This window comes from Anopheles arabiensis, chromosome X (genome assembly GCF_016920715.1).
Source record: "Anopheles arabiensis isolate DONGOLA chromosome X, AaraD3, whole genome shotgun sequence".
NCBI lineage: Eukaryota > Metazoa > Arthropoda > Insecta > Diptera > Culicidae > Anopheles > Anopheles arabiensis.
Genome location: NC_053519.1, coordinates 15,196,806 through 15,223,453, shown reverse-complemented (window position 1 = coordinate 15,223,453; position 26,648 = coordinate 15,196,806). Strand labels below are relative to the sequence as shown.

Here is a 26,648-nt window from a genome sequence, read left to right as displayed (position 1 = left end):
ACGACTCTGAATGACTCCAAACGACTCCAGCCGACTCCGACAACTCCAAACGATTCCGAACGACTCTGCACGACTCCGGATGACTCCGACTCCGGTCGATTCTGGTCGAACCCGAATGACTCTGGGCGACTCCGGACGACTCTGGACAACTCCGGATGACTTCAAACGACTCCAAACGGCTGTGTGCGACTCCGGACGACTCTTAGTGACTCCGAATCCCAATGACTCCGGTCGACTTTGAACTACTCCGAACGACTCTTGGCGATTCCGGATTATGCTGGAGTCGATCCCGAAATTAAGTCGGATCAGAGTCAACTCCGGATCTTTGCCAACTAAACCCATCACTACTCCAAAGCAACACGTGATTGAATTTTCCACAATATAAATATCCGTTTAGGCTGTATGTCCCTACAGGAAAGATTTACCTAACAGCTTATTTCGCTGCATTTATCGTTATTGGCGCTAAACATTATCTTTTATTATTAAATTATTAAATTATTTTAAATGAACTGTACTTACTGCAGCCATAACATGTCCATCCGTTCCAATCACGTTTGGAAGTCTAGTTTGTTTTTTTTTACGGATATTTGAAGCAATACTTCGGTGTGACACGATCTGAAGTCTGTGTTTACTAAAAGGATTCATTTATTCAGTCTCTGACTTGTTGTTAGGGCTACTACACATCCATCCTACCTTTCGCTTAACGCTGGCTAATGTTTAAAAAAATGCACTCTCTTTGCAAGAGATCCGCAACTAAAGTCTACCCTCCTGTTCGGCAAGCCGATGCCGTACAGCATCTTACACTAAACTTACACGCGAGTGTGCGGAGGGGGGGGGGAGGGCAGTTTTGTTCCAAAATGAACATGTTTTTTTGTTGTCAAATACTTTCTGTACAGCGGTTTGCGGCTGGGCTGTAGGTGCGATGCGAAACGAAATGGCAAGATTCTGCAACAAATCGACTGGTTGTAAATCACAACAAAAAAAAAAAGAACAAGAATGAAATGCATAATCTAGACTAAAACTGTACACTTTGCTACATTTGACTGGAATAACAGTAACTGGTTTATCTTTCCGATGCGCAGTTACAGTTGAATCTCCTCCGCCCTAACCCTAAACACGCATGCTCGCATGCGTATTAGATCGCAAGTAAAATCCTGCGCGTGTAGTGGACGCGTTATCACCCCCAGTCTCCGTTGACGCACGCGTCCACGCCCCCCTATTGCCGCTCGTCAATACATCGACAATCACGAACATCTAATTTTACGATAAATAAGCACTAAAAAATACGGTACGCTTACAGCTACGAAGTAAGTCGAGATTTTAAACACCTATTCACACACACACACACACACACACACACACACACACACACACACACACACACACACACACACACACACATACAGTGGGTAAACCCCTTTGTGGGGCAACCGAGGATCATACAAACTAGTTAAAGCTTTTCACAAACAGGTCCGACGGTAGCCGACCTTCTCCTCCCTCCTCTTTATGTACAACAGGCATGGCTTCAGATACGCGTGATCATGGACATGGGCACGGTGCGCAGGCTGCGGTGGACGCGCACCGGCACGTACCCCCCGTTCGAGACGGTGCCGCCCGCGTACGGTGACCGCTGCCCGTGGTCGGTGGCCCCGACCGGCCCGGCCAGATCGGGGCCGGGCGCCCGCACCAGCCCGACCCCGTGCTCGGCCAGCACGCCCGCACACGGCCGGTAGGTGTAGCACACCTTCTGGGCCGCTTTCGGCTTCGGCTTGTCCACCGTCCGGCTGCGGTACGGGCTGGCGGCACCGCTGAGGCTGCGCGACGAGCTGCGGCGTCGATCGGCGTCCTTGTAGCGGCCGTCGCGCCGAACCGTCGGCCCGCCCGCATCCCCCAGCGACCGGTGCTCGAGACGCCGGCCGGCGCCCCCACCCCCGCCAAGCATGCTGCAGTCGTCCAGGGGACCGCTGGGCCGCGGTTTGCCGCCGCCCTTCAGCAGCATCAGATCGGCCGCGGCACTGTAGCAGCCCGGCTGGGCGGGGCCCTTCTTGCCGCCGGGCCCCAGCTCGGTGTCGGAGGGCTGGCGGGACCAGAGCCACACGCCGACGCTTCCACCACCGAGCAAGGTGAGCGCCAGCCGCAGCACCGTCGGCAGGAGGGAAAAGTGGGGCTGCACCCGCTGGACGCAGCCGTCGCCGGGCTCGCCGCCCGCCGGGCACGGTTCCAGCTCGTGGTCGACGCGCTCCAGCATCATGCAGACGGTGGCGGACAGGGCGGGCAGCAGGTAGCAGACGGCAAACAGGAGCACGCGGCCGAAGACGCGCCCGAGATGGGGCGCCCGCTGGTTCCAGCAGTGGCGCAGCCGGGCGAGGGCGGCCAGCGCGCAGCTGACCAGGGCGGTGCCGAGCAGCAGCAGCAGCAGGACGGGCAGCTCGGTGAAGCCGCGCGCGGTACAGAACCCGGTCAGCTCGAAGCGCTGGATGTGGCCGCGCAGCAGCGCACCGATCGGGGCCGCAAACGGGACGACCCAGGCGAGCACGTGAAACAGGCCGGACTTGCGCTCGAGCGCCTCGCACGACCACTGCTTGGCGGTGCTCAGGTACCAGCAGAGGCCGAAGATGAGCCACCAGGTGCTGGCGCTCAGCAGCAGATAGTGCTTGAGGATGTAGTACGCCAGACACTGGGAGGTGATGGTGCAGTCGGAGCGCAGGTGGGTGGCGGTCGCCGCCGACGGGTGGTGGCCCGGCGCGTCCAGCAGCATCAGCTCGACGGCCGCCTCCAGGCGGCGCGGGCTGTGCAGGATGGTGCGCTCGAGGTAGCACAGGCCGAGCAGGTTGTAGCAGAGCGTCATGAACAGGATCGGCCGGTCCGGGTACTCCAGCTTGGACGCCTTCGCCCAGAACGAGACGAGCGAGGTGAGCGTGAAGATGAAGCAGACGGCGGACAGGACGAGCGTCCACAGCTCGACCAGCTCCTTCTGCCGCTGGCTGTACAGGGCGTCGATCGTGGGGCCGCACCGCGGCACACACCGGTCGTACTCGAGGCTGTAGTTGGCGGGACAGGGACTGCGGGGCGCTGGGCCGCCCGTACCGTCCACCGGGAGGGGACCGTTCGGCAGCAGCAGCGAGTTGATCCGATCGGTCCAGCTTGCGCCGTCCACCAAGCGCTGTCCACCGGCGGTGGCTGTCGAAGAGCCAGCTCCAACACCACCACCACCACTACCACCACCGATCACCGTGTGAGCGACTCCTCCAGCACCGGCAGGGACGGTGGCGGCGGCGGCGGCGGCGGCGGCGGCCACTGCCGCGTGCTGCTGCAGCAGGGAGGTAAGGTTCGAGATCGACCATCCCTTCACGACCGACTCGACACTGTCGTGGGTGGTGGTGGGTGATGGTGTACCAGCAGTACCACCGGTCGTCGCCACCGGCAGATGATAGGTCGGGCCGGAGGGACCTGCACGCTGCTTGATGCTGCCCGTTGCGTCCGATGGCACCTGTGTGGAGGATAGGGACCGAGTCGTCGAGGGTGAGTATAGAGAGCAGTCGAGAATGCGACCGAGTAACGTACCTGCATGCACAGCTCGTGCTTCTCGGGCTGTGGTAAGGCGCGGCAGTCCAGATACGCCGGCCAGAGCTTGCTGTGGGCCGGATCGCTGAAGCAGTCCTTGCGCACCTGCTCGCACAGCGAGCGGCACGGATGCACCGGCCGTGGGGCCGTTGGCGAGCAGAGCGGGAAGAGCGAGGAGCAGAACAGGAACAGGGCCTGCTTCGAGCAGCCGGAATCGATTACCGGCCTCAGGGAGGTGATCTGTCGAGTACAGCAAGTAATAATGGAACACTGTTACAAGGAAGGAAACGCAAATGGAAGGGCCTTGGCAGGGTTAGGGAAGGCGAGAGATAATTTCAGAATTTCTGCTAAATGTCTGCGTATGTCTTGCTTCATGAAGTACTGCCCAGAGTTCCTACTCGGCTCTTCTTTACTGCCGCAGATCCTGATCAGATCTTCAGCTAGAATTGGTGTCAGTCGTATGGATCTTGACAAATACGGTATCAGATGACACCTATCTCAGGCACTGGATTACTTCCTGGGACATTGAAATCGATTTCGATTCTTGAGTAGTGTTTAGCACGAATAACTTGCATACAATAATGGTAAGGAAGGTATACTTTTTTGGTACATTTCAGATAAATTCCGATGTAAAAACGCTACATCTGATTCGATTTACAGAGGCGAGCAAGCCCACTCTCTAAATGGATGCCGCAAGCGAGAAGAGCAGCATGCGGTGAGTTGCCATAATTTAGCATCTAATAGGACGCTATGAAGTTGCAAACTGGCAAACGGTAGCCGCAACGTAGAGTTTGTAGCATACATAAAGATCTTAATCGTTAGAGTGATACTTCATAGTTCAGGCTAGTTCAAAGGGTGCTGCGTAGCATGACAGTATAATAATATAAGAACAATTCTCCAAATGGTTGCTTCAAGGAGAGTATTCTTTTAAGTGTAGAAGTATAGTGCATATGCTCGTAATTTGCTCGATTAACTGCGCCAACTTCAGGATTAGTCCTACCGCCGTGTGTCTAGCCGTTTAAAACGCACTTCAGAATCGAACCCAATTTGACTTAAACAAACGGTAGCCGATGACAAGCAGAAGGCAGAGATAGATGCCCTAAGCAGTAATAGGTAAATGTCTATGCCGCTAGTTTAAATCAAATCTTCCAGCTGTATTGCGGAGATGGACTCCTTTCTTAGAGCATCTTCAATATGCCTCACATTATATCTTGTGCCCTTAATGGTTCTCCGTTTTGCATTCAAAGCTCATATCTACCTATTTGGTTGCTGGAAATTATGACTTGAAGATGTTCTTTTCATGGTGCTGGTGTGCTTTAGTGAAAACAATGATAAAAGTTGCTATATACAAAGCCTGCTGCTGGCTACAGCAAAAAGATGACTTCTTTGATTCAGATCTGTTGCGATATGAGCTATGCAGTCTTGGGCTGAAAATCTGAATGTATGATGTGATCGGTCAAGCATTCCATCCTGCATTAGGTTCAGAGCGAACTTCTCTTTCAGTTGTGCTGTTGGAGTCCGCACAAGCGGGAACAAACAATACTAACTATGGAGATCACGTTACCGTCCATTGCAGTACATATTTTCATTATTATGGACCAAATACCATAGCTCAAGCAAAAAAAAAAAAAAAACAAAACAAAGTACAGAATAGATGGAGATGAAGTAGTGCGGCAATGTCTCAATTCTCGCATAAGCGCGGGCACTCATTTCGGACCCAACGGGCCCGGGCGTGTGTACCTATTGTCAACGTTAGTCGAAATGATTAGCGTCATCAGTTGCTGGGACTCGCGCACACCGAATGTCCGAAGCCCCCGGAGAAGGGAGTTTGCATGAGAGGACAACAAAAACGGACCTGATCTACCAGGTCCATGACGTGCACAAGAATGTAGCTTGCGGGTAGCCGGGGGGAACAGAGTGGGGCGCAATTTTTCCTTCCCTTTGCTTAATGCGCGCTTTGCGAAGTGGATGGAAGGAATGATGTATTATAATAATGCTATTACACCCTCTTTCTCTCTCTCTCGCGCTTTCTCCCATCCTCCCTTCCTGCAGCTTCTCGTCACACACACACACGCGCGGATCATAACCCTTCAGGTTCGTCAGCGTACGGGCTGGCGGGCTGGCAGCTCCACGTAGCAAACCACAATGCTTTTTAATGCTCTGTTCTCGCCCGCCGACGGACGGACGGACAGCAAAATGGAAAATGGAATGGAACCAGACGCAGACGCCGATACCGCGGCGATGGTACGGGGTATAATGTGTTGCGGATGGGAGGTGGGCAACGTCGAAGCCGCACGCCACCCGTTCTGCTGATGATGACGATGATGATGCCCTCCCGTGTGCTGTGCTGCGCGGCACACGGTTTTTGGCGGCACCGTTCTTTCATCTTGGTGGTTTCCATTCCACCGCCATGGCGGGGCTGGCTTCCTTTTGCGGCCGAGGAGCACTTCTCGCCGAGGGAGCGTCGTCGCCTCCGTCGTCGTCGTGAGGGTATAGAATTTTAAACACTGATGCCCGATGGTTATAATCTCAGAATTTAAGCGAGTGGGAACGATGAGATGTAGCCCTCTCCGACCGGTCAGGAAACCTGTCACGTTTTGGGTGGGTCGATTGGGGCTCCATGGTTTGAGGGGGGGGGAGGGAATCTGAACGGCAAAACAAAAAGTGACTCCAGTCTCCGGCATTAAAGTTCGGTCTCCATCGGTGCTTATCGCAGAAAAGGCTTTTTGACTAAGCTTCCCGATTAGGCACCGAGAGTCGTTTATATTCTTTGCGTCTCCAAAAAATTGCTGTCTCCAAAATCAAATCTGTCAGCTCTCGAGGTCCTCCGCAGATCTGCACCGGTTCAATTTTCATGGATCACTCACTGAGATCTAAGGTCTTTGTCTCGCTTTGCAGCCTACATTCTAAATACACTCGACCAAGCAGTAGGATCTTCGCAGGACGTCCTCACAAGCCCAACAACTCATCTTCAGGTTCGTTCAGGCTTCTTCAGGCTTTCTCGGCTCCGTCCGACACTGTGCCAGGCATTGGCTTTCATTACTCCGAAGGTATCCAAAAACGCACTCCCCCCCTAACTTCCCTTTTACCCCTGACTGGCAAAAAAATCCCAATGTGCTGAAGTTCTTCGACGAGTTCCAAGAGTTTCCCCCTGCGGGCTTCGATCGCCCGCAATTTTCCACTGCGGCGGCGAGCCTAGGCTGCGCCGGTGTCAATTTGTTCCGCCCTACCCTCAAGCACAGCGTGCAACACTCTTCCCTCTGTCGTCCGACCACCCTTCCTCGCTCCCTCCCTCCCCGCAATACAATGCCTTGCGCCTGGAAAGGCGTCCACATCGCCCCAGTCGCCGTCGTCGTCGTCATGGCTCATGCCTCCCCTTTTAGATGTCTGATCGCGGTGTAATGATGATGAGATGATGGTCTATTAAGTTCAATTATTATAACACCAACCGGCGGCTTCGAGATCGGTTCTGCAACCGGTTTCTCCTCTGCCGGGGCCCAACATCACTCGCCCCTCTTACCCTAGATCCCCTTGCGCATCCGCAACGCGTGTTTGCGGGCCCCTTGGCACGGCGGGGCCAGGCGCGCCTGCTCTGCTTCGCCTTCTCGACCATTTTGCTTTATCGTTGTGCCTTTTTTTCCCGTGTTGCTCCGTCCCACTAACCTCTCCGATCTTGGAACCGATCGTTCCGTCCGTGGCATGGGGCCCCGCGAGGGAAAAGATGAAAGAGATAAAATAATGATCTTACATCGCTTCCACCCATTTGATGCTTTTTTCACTGCCTTCTTTTATTTTGATCTTCTCGCGAGGGTTTTTTGTTGTGTTGCTGTATCTGTTGCCGTTTGTCTGTTGCTTTCTTGCGGTTGCCGGACGGACGGGCCTGCCGGCAAGGGATGGCGTGCAGTGGTAGGGACAGAAGAAGAAGAAAAAAAAATACCAAAGAGATTTCTGCCTTTTGCTCCATTGCCCCATTCTTGCTCCACGGTCCGATTTTTTGTTTCTTCTTCTGAGCATCGGCAGCTCCCTCAGCCCACTTGTCCCCAAAGTCTCTCTCTCTCACTTGCGCTCGTCAATCCTTGCGGTCCTGTTCAAAGGCCCTTTCTTTTCGATTGCTTTCGATGAGGTTGGAGATCGCTTTTGTGTGTGTGAGTGTTTGGCTTTTTCAACTCTTTTAATCAATAGTTCCTCTTCCTCGCGCTCTGCCTGAGCTCTGGCTAAGTCTGCCCCACGCCAGGCACGCCAGCCCTTATCGCGCTTCTCGCTAACCCTGATACTCCCCACTCTTCCCACATTCGAATCCACTCGCCAGGGTTCATTAAATTCCGATCAGTCGAGTCTTACCAGCCCAAGTCTTGAGCCGATTAAGGAAAAACCACATCCACCACAGCGTCCACAAGGGATAAGGCACTTTCGGCGGGTTTAGTCGACGAGAGAAAAGCGGCATACGCAAACAATTAATACAATGGGTGCGCGAGACCTTTTTTTTGGTTGTTGTTGCTCTGGAGCTCTCGGGGGAGGCGGCAGTTAAGATTAGTGCCGGATAAGCTTGGTGGAGTGGGGTTGTTCGGATTTGCTTGAGCATTTTGGGATTTGTCAGAAAATCTCGGTACTTCGGCATGTTGATCGATTTCCATCATCAATTACTGAACAGGGCGTTCTGACTCTGATGGTTTAAGAAGGTTACAGAATGGCAATCAACTTGGCTGTCTTGTGCACTAAAATGCCAATAGATTGAGCTTTCGCCAGAGAAAGAACCTCAGACTGCAGAGTTGTTATTCTTGTGCTTGAGATCGTCATCAGGTCGCGTTGATATCTAGAGCTCGATTGGAGCTAGAGTCTAGAATTATTTACGTACTCTGGATGTGTAACAAGATCATTGCATTGGTCATGATGTCACAACATTGACATTTGAGAAGCAATATTCACAAGATACTCGTCAGTTGGCAAAGAAGTCATCCTATGAGATATCCTTAGATGCATCAGGCAGGCAAACAGTTTCCCAAAGTATCCTTCCTTAACATATCTAATCTTTAATTAGTTGCTCTTCTTCGTCTGATCGAGGGTGAGAATTCCCAGTAATGTTGAATGATGCGCTATACTGAGATGAGTCAATAGGCATTCAGAACCTTGTTAACACACTCCATCTACCGTAGACATTCCAGCTAGACATTCTGGAGTTTGAAGTAACGGCAAAGAACTTTAATGTACATAGTATATTTATCAACACATCCCAAACATATCCGCTTGGATTAAAGATACTCAAACTTCATCCAAGCTTCTACAAAGATTCGTTCGCGGTACGGTTGGTACGTGTTCCACGGTGTTCTTCCTGTACAAGCGTTTGCAACACTCAAAACGCGACTCGTCGCGAAGACTCCCGCCGTAAGAACGTCCGGTCGAGAGACGTCAGTGGTGTGTGTTGTCTGGCCGTGCCTCGAGCCACAGCATAACCACTCACACGCACGTGCAGTAATCTTATCAGCAAGAGTATGCTTTTCCATTAGCACGCTGGCTGGGCCGCTGGCGGTTTCTCTCATCTTTCCCAATACCTGTTTCCGCCCCGGCGATCCCGTCCATATCGTAGCACAGACAAAAAATAAAAATAAAAACGATTCTCTGCCGCGAGAGTACGTTACCACTTAACATACCTCGCCAGCGGTAGCGACGCTAACGGGGGTAGCGGTCGTCCAGACGCACTGAACGCTCGAGGACGACCACGACAACTCGCGTAAAGCGCTCTATCTGGCCAATTAACTAACCGCACCAGGCTCAAAGAAACAAATGAGCATTATTAAATAAATCCAACAAAAAAAGAAAGAGGTTGAATGTGTCCAACCGGTGGGCTGTGAATCAGTTAGTCACTGATATTACGCTTCACGCACCGGAGACGCTGTCAGTTAGAGAGTTGAGGAGTGAACCCCGAAACGGTTTGATGGCTCTCGTACTATCTCACCACGCGCCTGCATGCCCCCAAAAAGCTGTTCCAAACATTTGTGCGTTGGGGATACGCAGAAGTGAAGCCAAATACAGACCAGTGTGAGTGCAAGAAACGGCACTCCGTCCGGTTGTGCGGGTGGAGCTAAAGTTCTCCAGAGGCTGCAAGGCACAACAGAGACTGAAAGCAGAAAGCGAGAAGCGATCGCGGGCGCGCACCATTTCGACACACACACACACACACATACACAAATTAATTCGATCGTGAATCGATGCGCGCATCTCGAAGTGCCGGTGCCGGTGCTGCTGCTTGCCGCCTCTTCAGATTCACGCACCGCCGTGGTGCTTGCGGCGGCACTTACGCTCGCCAGGCTGCCCGCCATACATGTGTGTGGGGCCGGCAGCACTTCGCTTATCTGACGCACATCGCCGCCGGAACCTCGAAAAGCACTCTCTCTAATCTAACCGGTCCCGGGCTAGCGCCGCCGCCGCCACCGTACCACCTCTTTTTGGGACGAACAGTTGGGGATGCTGCTCGGCCAGCCAGTTTGGGAGTTCCGCTCCATTTGAGGTTTAGGTTTTTTGTTGTTGTTGGTTTTGCTGAAAAAGTGTCTTTTTTGGTACGGTTTGAGGAAGACAACCTCGGGAAGTAGCTCTGGGGACTCTGCAGCTGCTCGAGCAGCACGGTTGGTATTTATAAGCTAGCTTGAGATAAAGTGCTTGAAAGACACATTTTGTGCATTCAAATTTTTGGAATAGTCGGTCTGGGGCAGGTACTGAATGTCTTCTCGACAAGATCCATTGAATCCAATGTCTCAACAGCCCAGTAGGTCCTAAGATATTAGAATGGATCCTAAAAAAACAGAGTTGGAATTAAGACAGCATTGCTCACGTCTGTCCAATGGAATCTCTTTTGAAAGTATCTATCATCTCCGAACATCTTGTAACATCTAAACCATAGTCCCAGAATGTCCGAGAGTTCTAAGACACTTCCAATTTCCAATTTTCAACAAAATTCTTCCACAATTCCGAACTTGCGAGATTCTCCCGAGCAGAACTGTATCGTTTGATCTTTCACTTCGGTTTCCCTGCCGAGCACGGAAATAAGATCGCCCCCTCTGCCCAACTCTCTAGAACACCCATCATATTTCAGGGGAAAGTACACATTCACACACATATGGAAAATGCCGCACACTCCAAAGGAAAACCGCGCAAAGCTAACGCGCGCCGCGTGCTGTTTATTTGTCTATCATTTGCGCTCCTCTTTCAGTTTTCTCTCTCACTCAATGTATTCTTCCACCTTCCCATTCCCCATTGGTTGAGTGTGGATTTTCTTAGCCCTTTGAGGAGGGTTTTTTTTTTCTCTTCATCTCGTAAACACAAACAAATCCTCATGCACATCGGAACAGCACCCCCCAATGCCCAGGCCAGAGTCTGCTGTTGACTGTAATTTTCTGGACGCTCGAATGACAAAAAGCGTCCTCCACCTTCCCGGTGGGGGAATGCCCGAAAGGATGTCGGATAATTAGTCGGCAGAGTACGCCGAAAATCGTTGGTACGAAAATTAAATCGCTTGAAATGTTGCAAAATACCGGCGTACGATGATGACGCTGATGTCTGTTAAAGAGCACTGTGCGGATGGCAGGATTGACGAGCCGGACGATTGTGCGCGGTCACCGATCGAGCTTTGATGTTGCCGACGCTCCGCTCCTGTCCCCATCGGGGTCGAGTTATCTTTCGAAAGGGGGTAGTGAAATGGTTCGCCGTCTGCCCAGTGTCCCAAGTCCCGCACAGGCTTTTAAATGCTGTTTTGATGAAGGGCAAGCAAGCAATAAAAATGCATGCATGCAGGCGACGTTCGAGGTCCGAGGAAAGAGAGCAAGAGCTGTGTGACGGGTGAGGCAGTTTCCGATTTTTCCAAACCGATCGCTGCATGGCGTACCAGAGGGATGCAGGCCGATGAATTCGGCTGGATGGGGAAAAGCAAAACGCCGTCCGTCGAAATGGTCGAAAGGAAAAGGGTTATTAGCAGCAGGATTGCGCGCTGCCGTCAAAATTGGTGGACAACATTTTAAGGGCTCGTGGAGGCCGCACAATGCATTAAACGCTGCATTGCGGTGGAATTCATTTAATGTCCTGTGCGTTTGGTGTTTGGAGGAGGCTGGTGCTGGTTTATTTTTTGGCGATCGTTGCGTACGCATGAGCTTGTGTGTGTACTATTGATGCATGGCGAATGTCAACGGCGCTGTCAAAAATGACAGCTCCCGGCTTACTATTGTACGATGCTACTACTAAGCGAACAATAATAAAACAGCTCCATTTTGACAGATGCTCAAAATGAAAACATTTCCCCGAAGCAGGTCGGAATGCGTCGATCCAAATCAAAACCACTGCACACTGGAGCAAAATGGACCATGCAGAAGGGTTTTCGAAACAAAACCAAAACAAAAATTATCAACAAAAAAAAAACCATCATCCACTCAGTCAATTGCTAGCAGCGCGTCCCGGCCGCATGGGCCCCAGTCGGGGCATTCGGGGCAACCGCATCATCAAACCATTGTGCGGCATACCGAACAGCAGAACTGGAACAAAAACAAAAATTCCACCAAAGGATAAAAACCGGGAAAGCAAAGGGGAGAACAACATTATCATTATTACCGCACTACCCAGGGTACTGCTACTGCATCATCTTCGACGTTCGCTCGGGCTGTCGTCGTGTAATGTTGCCAGGACCCTTGGGGGGGGGGGGGGGAAGTTAGAAGGTTTTTACAGAGCTCCGGCCGTACCTCATAGTCGCTCTTCTCCATTCTTCGCTACCCCTTTTGCGTACGGTTGTACGATAATCTTCCTTCCCTTCCTTTTATGCATCGCTTTTTCGCGGACCTTTTATTTTATTCTTCCCTCCTCCTGTCGGTGTGTGTGTGTGTGTGTGTGTGTGTGTGTGTGTGTCGTTATTCGCTCGAAGCTCAGCCTTCAGAGCACTTTGTAATGGAGCGAAACAAACCCCGAATCGTTCAAAAGCATCGCGCGCCATTGGATGCTGGGGCGAGCCGGTGCGATACAAGAGCGATCGAGCGGGGATCGAGCGAGCGACGGAAGGTGGTGGGAAGCGCAAGAGAGGTAGAAATAATGCGCAGAGGGCACAAAAACACACGAGCACCGAAGAAAAAGGATAGAGGGAGAAAAGTGTTCCCCCCCCCGGACGCCAGAAAATTAATCCCAAGCAAAAGGCGAACCATTAAACGAAGTAGAAGGGAGGGTTGAGCAAAAGCCAGCATGGAATGTGAGGGGGAGGGAAGGGTGCAGGCACAAGGGTACGAGCTACGGTATGACAGTTCCCCGCAGGAGTGGACGGGGCACCGATGCATTAGGACAGGTGGACGCGAAGTGAGCGTAAAGCTGAGAACAAACTCGGGAAGGACAGGCCGGCAGACAGGCGGCAGACCACAAGCGGACGACTATTAGTGCGATCGAATTACGGAACTGGAGCTGCAGATGCAGGTTTGCTGCCACCAACAGGGAAGGAAGGAGTGGGTCAAAAATTTGCCAAAAGAGGAGGGGGGGGGTAATTAAAAATATAAATCAAATACACCGCAGCGTTTCAATTGTGCTGGTCATGCGAGAAAGAGGGCTACGTCGAGCACTCAGCTCAGCTCAGCTCCAAGGGAGAGCTCATTATTTGCGTTCTTTTGGAGCAGTTGTGTCGTTATGATATCACAAGAACTTAAGATATTTACAATCTTGGAGAGCTCAAGTAAATTTGACCTGTAACGATGCGATGCGAGCCTGTCGTGATAATTGAGGTCTCTGAGAGCTCGCTTGAGGTCTCGATAGCTCAATTTTGAGGTTTATCGTTAAATCGTGAAGGTAATTGAAAAAAACCCCGAAAAATCTTCTAAAACGAAAACTTTAAATCACATTTGACGATGATGATGTCTGAGCGGGAATTGAGTGATGGGAGTTTTAGTGAGCTCAAGTGCATTCCCACACAGCTTTTACTGCCAGCTAGTTAATACTCGCAAAAGAGAAACGCTAATTTTCACACTCTTTTCAACTCGATCACTCGATTTACGCAACCAATCCGTCTAATGTATCGTTCCAGGTAACATTTCTCGTTATTAATTCACACGTTTAGTGGTACACTTCGAACCAGCAAATGCATCTTCGGCCCGTCCGCTCGGCCAGCGGACAAGATGGTTGCCGCCCATAGTGCGGATCGCGCAAAAAAAAACACACACACAACAAGAAGCGGCCGGAAAGTGGACGGGATCGCTCTTGAGCGGGTTTTTGTTGGATGGATGGTTACGCCTGGCAGAATGAAACGCACGGGATCGCTGATGGATGTTGGGAGGAGGTGGTTGAGGGGGGGGGGAGAAGCAGTAAAAGGTAAGCAATTTGCGATCGTGGACGGAGAAGCTTGTGGACGGTTGGAAAAGAGACGGTATAACGAAAGGTATGTGAGGCTGAGTGTGTGTGCGCGCGCGCAAGAGTGTAGCAAGGGCTCCCAGCCGGGGAGCATCAAAAGATCAAAGAACGAAACCGACACTCTGGCACGTTTTTTGAGCCCCTATCGCCCTCCTTCTCACATTCTCGTCTGCCTGGCACTTCATCGTACGAGGGGTTTTCTCTCCCTGTCTCTCTCGCTCTCTCTCTCTCTTTTTATCTCTCGCTCTCTTTATTTATCCCTTTCCTTCTCGCGTTCGATTACACGATTTGCCACGGCTGCTCACTCTTCGGCCCGCCGGCCCGGAGGAAAGGAAGTCAAGCAAAAGACGCTTTTTGCCGTCCCGCTTGCGGACGGGGCGGAATTTTTTCCCTTGATGTACTTTCCGCCCCATTCCTCACAGCGGGCACGGTCTGGTGGGCACGAGAAAGGGGAGGGGGGGGAGAGGGCAAAGGAAGGGACGTACTGTCCGCCAAAGGGGTTAAAAAGGTGATCGGCCGCGCCGATGTCTGTGTGCATACGTTAGATCCGTTCTCTGTGCTGGGCTCGGTTGTTCTAGCTGGCGTTACGGGACCACGGCGGGTCCTCGTCTGCAAATATTTCCCTTTTTTGTTTTGTCACTCTTTTCTCTCTTTCTCTCTCTCTCTCTCTCTCTTTTTTCTCCTCTTTTTTTACCCCCGCATCCGCCATTTCGCACAATGCTGGTAAAGGTCCGGGTTTTTGCACAACGATTCGCTTAAGTTACAAAACTCTCCAAGCGCGGAAAGGTTGGGAGGAGGGGTTGAGGGGGTTAAAAAAAGGGTTTATGGAAGCCCTTGCTTCGGTACCGTTCCCTTCCTTTTCTTTGCGCCGCACAAACCCCCCTCCCTCCCATTCCAAAGTGTACTTGCGCGCAAATCCCTGAGCCCCCTCCGGGAAAGATATCGGCTGTGCTAGAAATAATTTTACAGCCGTTCGCTTCAGCGAACATACACGGCCCGGCTTATGAATTCCCTTAAGAGGGTTTGAAATGGGGAGCGAGAAGGGGGGTGTGTGTGTGTGAGAGGGATACAGAGAGGGAAAATGTGTGAGCGCGCGCGCGCACGAGAGAGATAGATACCGAGTAGAAGGAAAGAGGATTACGGGCCACGGGCCGCCTGTATCTCAATGTTGCTTTATTATGTTTACCTAAGCCTTCAAAATCTTTTTTACTACTATGATTTATGCATACCCTTTCAGTCGGGCGCGGTTACGTTAGTGTGCACCACACACACACATACACACACAACACACGAAAAGCACTGAGCCGTGTTTACCAATAGGTGTTCGAGATTCGGCACCGGTCGGCCAGTTTTTGTACTTTGTGCGCACTCGATGTACGAGCACTCGCGAGTACGCAAGCGGAGGAAGCCGCGCCGAGTGCAGCGATCGAAGTGAGAGAAAAATCAGTAATGAACGCTCTCTAATTACGGCGCTCGAATGGTACGATCATTAGCGTGACGACGATCGGCTCTCTCCGCGCGCGCCGGATGCGGGGCGGCGAGATCATGTTCGAGACTAGAGGTAACAAAACAACACTTCTCCGGGGGAGCGCGCGCGCGCCCGCTGATTTTTTTCCTTTCTAACCCTCCACGTTCGACTCTGGCGGTGAATTGGAATCGAATTGGAAACGTGGGGGAGGGAGCGAGAGAGAGAGAGAGTCTCTAGTCCCCCTCTCCACACGCCTCACAACAAATGTGATAAAATAATTAGTAATGCATTGTAAAGCAAAGAAGAAAAAAATACAAACAAACGTGTGAGTAACGTGAGCAAAATAAAAGTGGCGGCCCCGCCAATCTGTGTGTGAGGTCTTTTTGAAGTGTTATTTTAATAAAGTAAAGAAGCAAAAACAAACTGACTAAATAGCAACGCAAAAAAAAACAGATAACAGAAAAGTAGGTTTCTCTCTCTCTCTCTTTTTCCGATGGGAGCGCGCACTATTTGATGTCACGGAATATCAATAATCAACCATCATCGACAAATACGTGTATGCCCCGTGCAATTATACCGTCATCTCAGCATCCTGGGGGTGGGTGCAAGCAAAGCGTCCCCCCTCTAAAGGGAAAGGGGGAGCAGTTTGCTGAAGAATATAAAACAAACACAACATCAAAATGAGATAAAACACACGAACCGGCATCGCGCGAACAGTGTTGACGAGTGGCAAGGTACGAGTTGGGCAAAGGTATTGCATAAATATTCGCACATATGGAGATAGGTGACGTGTGGGGAGTGGGGAGGGGCTGTTGCAGGTCGACCAGAGAAATCTATTGCCATTATTGTGTCACCCGCTCGGTCTGCCTCCCCCCGCGAACTCCGGAGCAAAAACCTCGCATCGAACCCCTTGAGAGGGTGCGCTTTTGTCGGCATCATTTCCGTGCCGCCCTTTTTGTTGTTGCTGTTTGCCATTGAGTGCGGGCACGGATTGCGGGCGAACAATCGGTGTCTGTGTGTGTGTGTGTGTATGTGCGTGAGTATGTGAAGTGCCTACAAAATAAGAGGAAGAAACCAGAGTAGATAAAAAAAGTGGCTGTACGGGGTGCCGGTATGCCGGTAATGGAACCGACAAACAGATCCAAAGGGTGTGAAGATGCGGCATGCGAAAAAAAGCACACACACACACACACGCACGCACACACAGTAAAGATAAATTTGAAGAAGAAATCAATCGATGCGCAGAGTACGGGCTTACAGACGCGGGTGGATGAGGAGAGATGGGGAGGATTGGTTGAGAAATGGGGAGCAGAAGACGCAGCGCCAATGATAAGATAGCATTCCCACCGGGCTCTGGACTCCCCGGTGCCTGGTAGAGCAACATGGTAGGCCGGCCTGATAGTGATGGAGAGGGAGTCGTTTCGGTGCAGTCGGTGCAGCAAACACCAGATTTAGAACCGATGCTCCGAGTCGGAGTCGATTGCAAATTATTAAAAGCCTCCTCTTCAACTCCATACCCCGTCTGATTGTCGGGGAAACAGAAAAAGGTTATGGGCCGAATATCAAACCGCTGCCGAAACAGAACAACTTAAAGGTAGCGACGCTGTTAAAGTTAGTACCGGATATTTTACTTAATGTTGTTGTAACTTTGTTGCTCCGTAGCGTTTAGTGCAGCGGAAGTTAGTGCTGTAGTTTGATGTTTCCAGGGGCCGCTTTGAAGTTGGTTGCATATGCGTGCAACATGAGCTTACTTTGTTTGAGATATGACGAGGAACGTGACGCGACCTACGCTGCCATACAGAATAGGTTCGACATATTGCACGCAGATGCGCTGTTGTGCAGAAATAACTTCAAAGGTCTATGAGGCACGGGAACTGCGACTATAAATGTACAGTACACGACCTGAGATACGGATCTATTTTAGAGCACTTCTGAGCTGTGCGAGAAAAATATTTAGCCGGATGTCATTTGCGTAACATCTGACGACCTAGCCCGTAAAACCAACAATCATAATATTCTGTACCTTGAAAAGCCTCGACGATCGTTTCCAATTGTTGTTTCCAATGGATACAGAATAGGTCCTTTGATCAATTTTGTTATTGAATTTGAGCATTCTTGGGCCTACGATTATTGGAGAACAAAAACGATTGGAAATCGAATTCCAAAACATCTCAGAGACAACCTCAAGCAATAGCTATAATATCACTGAATGTTGAATGTTGAATGGTGCATAATGACAATACGAACTACAAGGACGGAAATTGCACCGACCGGAGACGTTATGGACAGGATGTCGGTGCAATAAAACTCTCCAGGCAGTAAAAGTAACCTCGAGCGTCCATTTTATAGCTCCGAAGATTATCACGCAGAATGCTTACGCAAGGTACAGTTTGAAGGCGAACACTGCAAAGATCAGGGACACTTGTGGTGTTGCTTATACCTCCCAGGCAGGATTTAAATAAATGATCGTACATATCATTACTGCGACTGCGAGTTATATGATCCTGCCAGTGCCATGTGTGTGATCGTGTGTGGGTCGAAGAACACCCAAACACACTAAAAGCTGCAGGGAAAGAATGATACCGCATTGCACGTACATACGCCGTATGCTATATTGGCCTGTTACATTGGACGCCAGAGCTTGTCTCGATGTTGATGTCCAGCAAGGAGCGAGCACACAACCTTCGTCGAGGTGTGAAAATTAGCATCGCTATAACAACAACTCTTTGTTCCTTCCTTTTGCCCGGTTGAATCTTATAGTCATAAAACAAACGAGATGGTCAAGATGCTGCTTTTTTTTGTAATGTCAACCGGACCTCAATACACTAAAAGGCGTTATTTTTAGCTGTCTGCAGTGGAATAGCATACCAGTTCGATCGATTCACAGACACTGTTGAGTGTCTCTGCCGGGCAGCTGTACCGGTAAACTGGCGACTGGACATAAGTTTAACGCCATACAAGATCTCTTCTTATAATCCCCTTGCCGGACCACAAGCTTGCCTGCCTTCGACGATTGCGCATCGATCGCGTCGAGCTCCAATAAAAATAAAAAGGATTAAAACCCATCGGCGAGGGCGCATTAGGCCGCGGGCCGGTACCAAGGCAGGATAGCCAGCTATTAGTGCTAATTTTCTAAACATCTTCCCTGCAGCGGGGCTGGAAGTGTGGTGGCTCTGGCGGTGCCCAAGCCAAGATCAAAGCCCCAAGCGCCCCAAACCGACGCGGATCTTCAGGGCGGTGTGCAGCCAGCCGAGCCAGGATGTTTGCCCACGGTTCCGAGAGGTGCTAACCGACGGGTTCGTTCGGGTCTGGTGTAGAAAACTCGTCCCGCGAGCAAACAAAAGCCTATCCCGGCAGCCTGGGCCCAACCACCCTCCCCCCCCCCCCCCTAGCCATCGTTTAGCGTGAATCTTGGAGCGAAACTTGTGAAATTTCACAGTCTCATCGGCAGTTAAGCGGCTCAGGGTCTTTGCTGCGCTCTCGGTGGTGATCCTCTTAAAAGCCGCCACCGTGATGCGGGTTTCTTCTACCCAGCCGTCGTTCTGCCTCCTTTTCCGGCTTTCGCTTCAGGGCCCAGCCGTCAGGCGGAGGTGAGAACGTGATCAATGGTGGCCGATCGGTAACGGTAGGTTCCCCACAGTTCATCATACCGGTGTGCACCGTGCGTCTTGGTACAAACCGTACATGCAAACAAAGCAGTACCCCGTCCTCGGGACGGAGGATGTATATATATATATATATATATATATATATATATATATATATATATATATATGTAAAATGGAATTTAATATCGTCGTTGGATCGTTTAATCGCAACCATAACATTAGGTTTATGATTTCACGGCACAATAAACGGCGCGCGGCAATAAACAACGGCATTAACATTGGCTCTATCAGTGGTCAAGAGAGTTCGGGCTCACCCAAGGAGCGGAAAAGCTAACCTCCTCCCCTCGGTGAGCTCTGGAGGAGAAGATGAAAGACGAACAGTTCAAATTGACGATCTGCCTCCCACACACACATACACACAAACGCACACGATCGCACTAGCGATTGATTCGCTACGGTGGGTGAAACGAGAGAGGTAGATTGTACACCGTGATGAGCAAGGGTGGAAAAGTCGGACAGAACACCCGGCACGAAAAAAGGTTTTTTTTTGTAGAGATTTGACCGGAACCAATGGATGGCGTATATTTGGGTCTAAGTGTGAACTCACACACATACACACAGGTAAGAAGAAAGAGACAAGGAATGCAACTAGCCACCAGAGGCCTGTAGAGTGCAGAAGCAAAAAAGGGGTGAACGTGATGAGAGAAAGAGAGAGAGAGAGAACAGAGGAGCGAAAGGCAAAAAATCATATCTCAGGTGCAGGTCTCGCCCGCGCACCTTCTTTAGGCCCGCGCAAACGGCTCTAACGAACTTTAATAATTTCGTTTGATGTTTTGCCGCCGACGCTGCTGCCACCATCGCCTCGCCGGGGCACCGAAAACCGCAAACCGGTACACGGGAGCGAGAGAGACAGAGAGAGAGAAACACGGTGCAGAGGAACACAACCAGTCGATAAAGGAAGCCGCACTATTAACGCACAAAATCGGAAGGTGATGGCGGTAGCGCGCTGTGCGGCGCAGGAGATTTAGGAGAGCAATCGGAATCGGAATGCGGTGAGAGAGGTTGCTAGGGCCTAGGGCGGAGGGTGCAAACAAACCAAAGCTACTCAAATAAATCGGTACGCTGCCGAGCGGCGTGCAGGTGTGGCAGGAGGGCTGGAAAGGGCCCCAGCCAGAAGAGGATAGCAAAAGCGCTCTGTCGCGAAGTGTGTACGAGAACAGGGCGAGAGGGACGAGACGGGGTTTTGTTCGGACGAAAAGATGAACGTGTGACGAAATGATTTTGGCCCGTTGGGTTTATGGCCGGGAGCAGCGGGTCCCGGTTTGCAAAACAAGCGCCAAATGATGCTTTGCAGGGGGTAGTTAAGGCGAGAAAGAGTCATCAGAATTGGCGCTACCGCAGTAGAAACTGTCTGGTGGTGGTATCGATACGCTCGTAAAGCGATGAGTTCCCTCATCGTCATCCCCCTCATCATAAATGTCAAACATTCGCGTAGTAGCAGCTACCGTGAGGTCGTAAACGTACGTCCCAAACGATCACACGGAGTTGGCGGGCGTACAAATGCAATGATCTGCCTTATATTAATGCCACGAAAACGTCCAACAGTACGACCTGTGTCGACCAGCCTGCCGGGCAATTAAAAAATCCATCGCACCCTGGAGCAGCGCCCCGTTAAACTCCAATAATCCTGTTGTGCCTGCAACTTTTATTTCCCGCTGGAATTACATTACGACCATTACATTGAAGAATTCATCGCACTCTGGAGCAGCGCCCAGTTAAACTCCAATAATCCTGTCGTGCCTGCAACTTTTATTTCCCGCTGGAATTACATTACGACCAGTACCAGCCTGCCCGGCTATTGAAGAATTCATCGCAGGATCAGCGCCCTGTTAAACTCCAATAATACGGTCCATCCTGCAACTTTTATTTCGCACAGCGAGGGCAGCCCGCTAGCGCGGTAGAATGCAAATGGCATTAATGAGGGCAATAAAAATCCACAGGATGTCGCCGACGCTGCTCCGCTGCGACTCAACCGGGTGCATCATATGCAGCCGAGAGGTTAAAAAATAATTTAATTAGAGCCTTGAATCGCCGCGCGTGGCACTGCAATGATTGAGCCATCCAGGCCGGGATCCAGACGCCGGACGCATCCCACGAATTGCAGTTGCCAAAGCGTTCCCCTTCCGTCGGACTTAATTGTTGGACCCGTGCGTGGGGCACCCCGCCGAGGTTCTCCAATAAAAAAAAAACCGATCGCGCTTTCAACGGTGCAAGGGATTTGCGTAGTTTCGCAAATCCCTCGCCGAGAGAACACTCCAGGGTTTTAGTGTAGCGTGGTGACTTTGGTCGTGTTTAATTGACTTCGATCCGGTCCATCGCTGGCCCATCATAAACGAGAATAATTGGGAAGGGAGGGTAGGTGATACTAACTGGGGTTGCATTAAAATTTTATGCTGCACCGTTAATTAGCGCTTGGGGAGTGAGGTTAAGCCGACTTGTTTTATTGATCCCGTGCGAGTTGGGACGCACTTTAATAGGCTGACGAAAGCAGATCCAGTATGCAGAATGGCACACAACATACTCGGTCGATGTGGATAAACGGTCATAAATAGGGGATTTAGATGTTGAACAGGATTCAGCATGGTTGGATTGGTTTTGGACGAGTAAGATTAAAGATCATGGCCATGGCGGAACTACAATGGACATCATGTTTTATCAATTTATGTTAATATCCTTTTATCGTTTTATGGTATCCATTCATATCCGCAGGTCTGGGAAAGATCATTCGATTGTAAATGATCCTGGAAGTTTTGAGTTTTTTTTTCTCCTGAAGATACCAGAGTTCAACCCAATGCCCACTTATGCTCGACCTATTCATTGACCCATCATGTTCATTTGTATAGGATACTTCAAGCCGTTCAAGCCAGAACTATAAAGTCGGCTCTATTATGGAAAATTATACCTTTAGACATACTTGAATAAAAACAACCCATTCCCAGTCCTGATCAGAACAGACATCCGGACCTAATAAGAACTCGGGATATCAACTTCAATGGAGAAGAAGATCTTCCATATGAGCAAAACGGCCGGACCAACTGAACAATTAATCCATATGTATGGGATATTTCTCACATTGGAGATTTCCTTCAGCACCACGGAGTCTTTGCGCTAATGCGAATAATTTTCCATTAGATGTAGTTGTTAATAATCTGAACCTAATCCGAACTTTTAATATCAATGTCAATCAATCAATGTCTTTGGGATGTATGAGATATATCTTATATTGGAGATTTCCTCCAGAATCATTCCTCTTTGCGTTAATACGAATATTTGGACCAAATCACAACTCTAGACATCAATTCTAGATGAAGCAACTGCAAATCCATTTGATGATTGCTGGTATGGCACGCCAGTTTTTGGGGTTGATTGGTTGGTTGGCACGGTTGATTGTGAAGGCGTCCATAATCTTCCCAGGCCCCCCGTTGTCCCACCCTGTACCTGCACGGTAGCAGTACACTTACCAGTCGTTCTGCGTCGAGCCACGTCCGGACGGAGCCGGCTGCCGTCGAGTTGACACCGCCGCCAGGTACCGGCACACTGGACGACAGGTATTGCAGGGCCGTTTCCGGCGCAGACGCGATCGTCATATCGTACACCAGATTCTGACAGGCGCCGACCGCGATACGCTCGCAGCGTAACTCTTCGCCCGCCGCGAACGACACTACCGTCATGATCGCCACGAGCAACACTTCCGGACGCATGGTGCCCGGTTCGCACCAAAAACAAAAATTTGCAAATGAGCGGTTAGATCTTCAGCACCCAGCCTTTTCCCGACCACAACGTACACAGCTGTTGTTTTTTGTGTATTTTTATTTCGAAATTATTGTCACACTACGGAGCAGGGATCAGCAAGCAGACGTTTACACTAGGACGAGAGCGCGTCCCATTTAGACAGACGGATGCCGGACACCTTCGCCCGGAGTGCCGGCATTTTGCGATCAAGTTTAACACACTCCCACGCCGCACATATTCGGACACCTCACTATAGTCAAACGCACATTATACACACACACACACACACTAACGGTTGCACAATAGAACCGATGAGTCCATCACCATCTGGAGTAAGTTTGTCGTTCGGCGCAATTGCCCGCGTACGTTGTTTACTGCTTTGTCGCGAGTCAAAGGCCAAACTAAGCCTCAAGCCTGGGGCAAACGCGCAGGTGTCGGTATCGGCTCGCCGTGTGCGGTGAACCGAGTATGAGGAAAAAAGCGGCCTTCAAAGCTAGGCGGCAAAGACGCACCACCGTGGTCCGTGCAGTGCGTTGCGCTACGGCTCTCTCGCTGGGACTGAATTGCGTCAGGCCGGCCGCAACCGTGTATATAGGAAAGAGCACAACAAACAACGCTTCGGCCGACGCTCGACCGTTCGGCAGCTCGTTTCGGGTTGCGTTCGGCCAAACGAACTGCGGGCGCATGCGGCATGCCAAGCGTGCATGTTGGTCAAAAAGATGATTTACCTATTTTAGTTTGTTTCAATTTGTTTGTTGAAATTTAATTTGCAGTATTTTAGAAAAAAAACTAAAGAATCGTCTTTCCTTTCTTTACTTTATGTTATATCTTTACTTGTTTGAAGCTACAAAGGTTTATTTTTACAAAAACGAAAAAAAAAAACATTTAAAATGTTTTAAAGCACACGTAATTGAACATTAATCACCCAAACAAACAGTGGGGCCGTAGTACAGTAGTCAAGTCGCGCGACTTAACAACATGCCCATGGTGGGTTCAATCCTGCAATGGAACGTCTCCATGTATCAACGACGTATCCATCCGGCTGCCTGGTACTAAATACAGGGTTTTCCAAGTCACTTTCACATGTGCACATAATTATTCACCACATCCAAGATGTTTTTCAACAGCCTTCAAATGGTGTATTTGCTTCAACTTGAAATTTCAGTTTCAACACATGATTTTCAACAAATAACAAAGAACTGTCAAACTCAATCCAGCTTGAGTCGTGTTGAAAATCATGCTGAAGAAATTAAAAATTATGATGATGGAAATGAAATGTCAGATCTATGTGGAATAACATTTTGCACGCGGCGAATAACAATGTTTACATTCGAAAGTGACTTGGAAAACCCTGTAAGTCCACGTATAGGCCGGCATGTTCGCGAAGGACGTTAGGCCAAATGGAAGAACCCAAAACACCTACTACAGTGACTGTGACTGAAAAACATGATAAGATGTAAAGGACGATTCACTTTTTGGTTTGAAATATTGTTATTTTAGGTACATTGATCTGCAGTAACATCTCCACTAAACAGATGCACCAGCGCTAGTCGAGTTCGATTCCCATCCAGACGGTCCCTCAGGAACGACGAATTCTTGGAAGGATGTATAAGCGTAAAACATGATCGCATAGGTCGTTACGTTGATTATGAATAATAATGACCATACCTTATCGGTGGTTAGAAATTTTTTTGACCTATTTCATTAACTCCTTCACATTTTTTAGTCTTTTTTTTGGCTGGTGATAAAGTTGATAATCCCTATAGATAACCCTATTGCAACCCTATTGGAAACACTTGCGAAAAAAATAGGAAAATCCGCGAAAAGCCCCTGCAAAACCCTGTAAACGAGCAATTAAGTTTTGCTAAAAAAATAATTAATGATAAAAAATATTTATAAATTTTATAAAGTTTATAAATTTTAATTTTTATTTAAATTTTTTTATATTTTTTGTAGTAATTTTTTTTTATATTGCATGTAAACTGTACATCCCATCTATATAAGAACTAAGCTATGTAAAGTGAAGCCTAATTATAGTTAGCATCTAGTTGATGACTGTTCAGATTCACAGATTCACGCGAAAAAACCCTGTAAATTATCGTTTGTTTCTTTCTATAAATGATAAACAGGGTTTTCCAGGGTTTATTCATATTAACAACTGTCCACAACCTACAAGCAATGTATGACAAGTCTATAAGAAATGTTCGATACTGTTCACAATCTGTAAGCAACCAAAGACAAATCTTGCCGCAAGTGATGTTAGTTCGATCGATGTCGACAACTGTTTAATTTAAATGGACGAAGAACCACAAACGGCTTGATTGTAAATGATAGACAATTGTGTTGTTCAAATCGAGATTGTGGACAATTGTGATTGTTGGAGTGAGAAAACCCATGTAAAAAAGCGAAACTGTTCTCCAAGCTAGCTAAAAAGCTTTCAGCGTAAAGCTCACCCGTTTGCTCCTGTCGGTATGCAATTGCTAGTGTAGTGCCTAAAGGTATGCAATGCGCACAGCACCGCTGTCGCGTCACACTGTCGTACACACCGTGGATGCATTTCTTTTGGCTATTTTCAATTTTAAATGACGTTGGTGCGTCTTTTAGTTAGACATGTTGACAGTTTTCGTTGTAGGACAGGAAGTTTTGGGATGCAAACCACCGTTCCACATTGCCTCAGTTTGTTTTGGCGCTTGTGTGACAACAATGCCTCGACAGTGTCTTATCGGGTTCGATAAGATTACGGAATGATTGTGTACCAACAATTGCCAGCGGTAAGACGCTAACGGTTCTTCCTATTGTACTGTAATGATTCCTTTTTATGTTGTTGCCGTTAAGGTTTAGTATATAATTGCATTTTATTTTTTCGTTGTATCGGGAGTGCATTTTGCAAGTAGAAGAGTGGCATGTTATGTTGCGCATAGATCGAGCAAGTGTAGACCGATGGACCAAACGTCACAGATAGGGCAACGTCACACAGCCATCCATTGCTCTCTTACGCATCATTCCTGGACTATCAGCAGCAGCAGCAGCAGCAAAAAAAAAAAAAACAAACAAACAAACAAGTCAATACATAAACAAACCCTCTCACTCTCTCTTTACGACTCCCTCCACTCTACCCGGGAGCGCATCTTAAATCCCTTCTACGTGACTGCGCGTTTCACCCCCTCTGCCGGCTCGCGAAAATGCTCCGCGCAAAGTCACGCCAAGGTAAATTGCGCCGACGTGGGGAAGCACCACGCAGCGGCGAGCGGGACCGTTTGAGAGAGGGGCGTTTTGATTTTTTTTTTCAAAACGATCAAAGTACGAAAGTGGCGTGATCCGCGGGTAAAGTGTACTTGCACCGCTGTTTCATTCTCGAAACCACACACACACACACACTACATGGCCGCCGGTGACGCACACACAGTCACCGGAGCCCGATGAATCAACGCTACGCTAGACGATGTTTATTTTTTTGTTTTGTTTTTTCTTGTTGTAAGCCCGCGTGCTCATTAACGCCCCCGTAGTGTGTGTGTGTTTTTTGTTAATGGGATCCATCGCGTTGGGGGTAGAGTCCTTGCTTAGGAGGATCCCGCAAGATCAAGGTCTAATTTACAGCCGAGCGATCAATCGAGCTGGAGCGGAGGTCTTACGCGTTTGCTCATTTCGCTTCTTTTCCGTTTATCTCCCACGGACAGGAGGCGAGTAGCTTATCAAAGTCCAAAAGCGAACAGATTGCACACCAAAACCCCTATTCTATACCATCCTATACAGGGTTTTTGCAGGAGTTCTCATAGCTGTGGGACACTTTTTTGACTCTTTCTTACGTGAAATGAACGTGAAATTACGTGAAAGCACCCTGGTTGGACAAATCTAAT

At 49.5% G+C, this 26,648-nt stretch overlaps 1 protein-coding gene across 1 annotated transcript; it reads right to left on the bottom strand.

The window, feature by feature from the left end:
• Positions 1 to 621: 621 nt before the first annotated feature.
• On the bottom strand, positions 622 to 23,338 carry LOC120905802 (frizzled-3). Its single transcript, XM_040316960.1, has 3 exons — positions 22,521 to 23,338; positions 3,565 to 3,804; positions 622 to 3,490 (listed from the first exon to the last, which is right to left on the bottom strand). The coding sequence occupies exons 1-3, from the start codon at positions 22,758 to 22,760 to the stop codon at positions 1,526 to 1,528; spliced, it is 2,445 nt and encodes an 814-aa protein (XP_040172894.1). The 5' UTR covers positions 22,761 to 23,338; the 3' UTR covers positions 622 to 1,525.
• Positions 23,339 to 26,648: the final 3,310 nt, after the last annotated feature.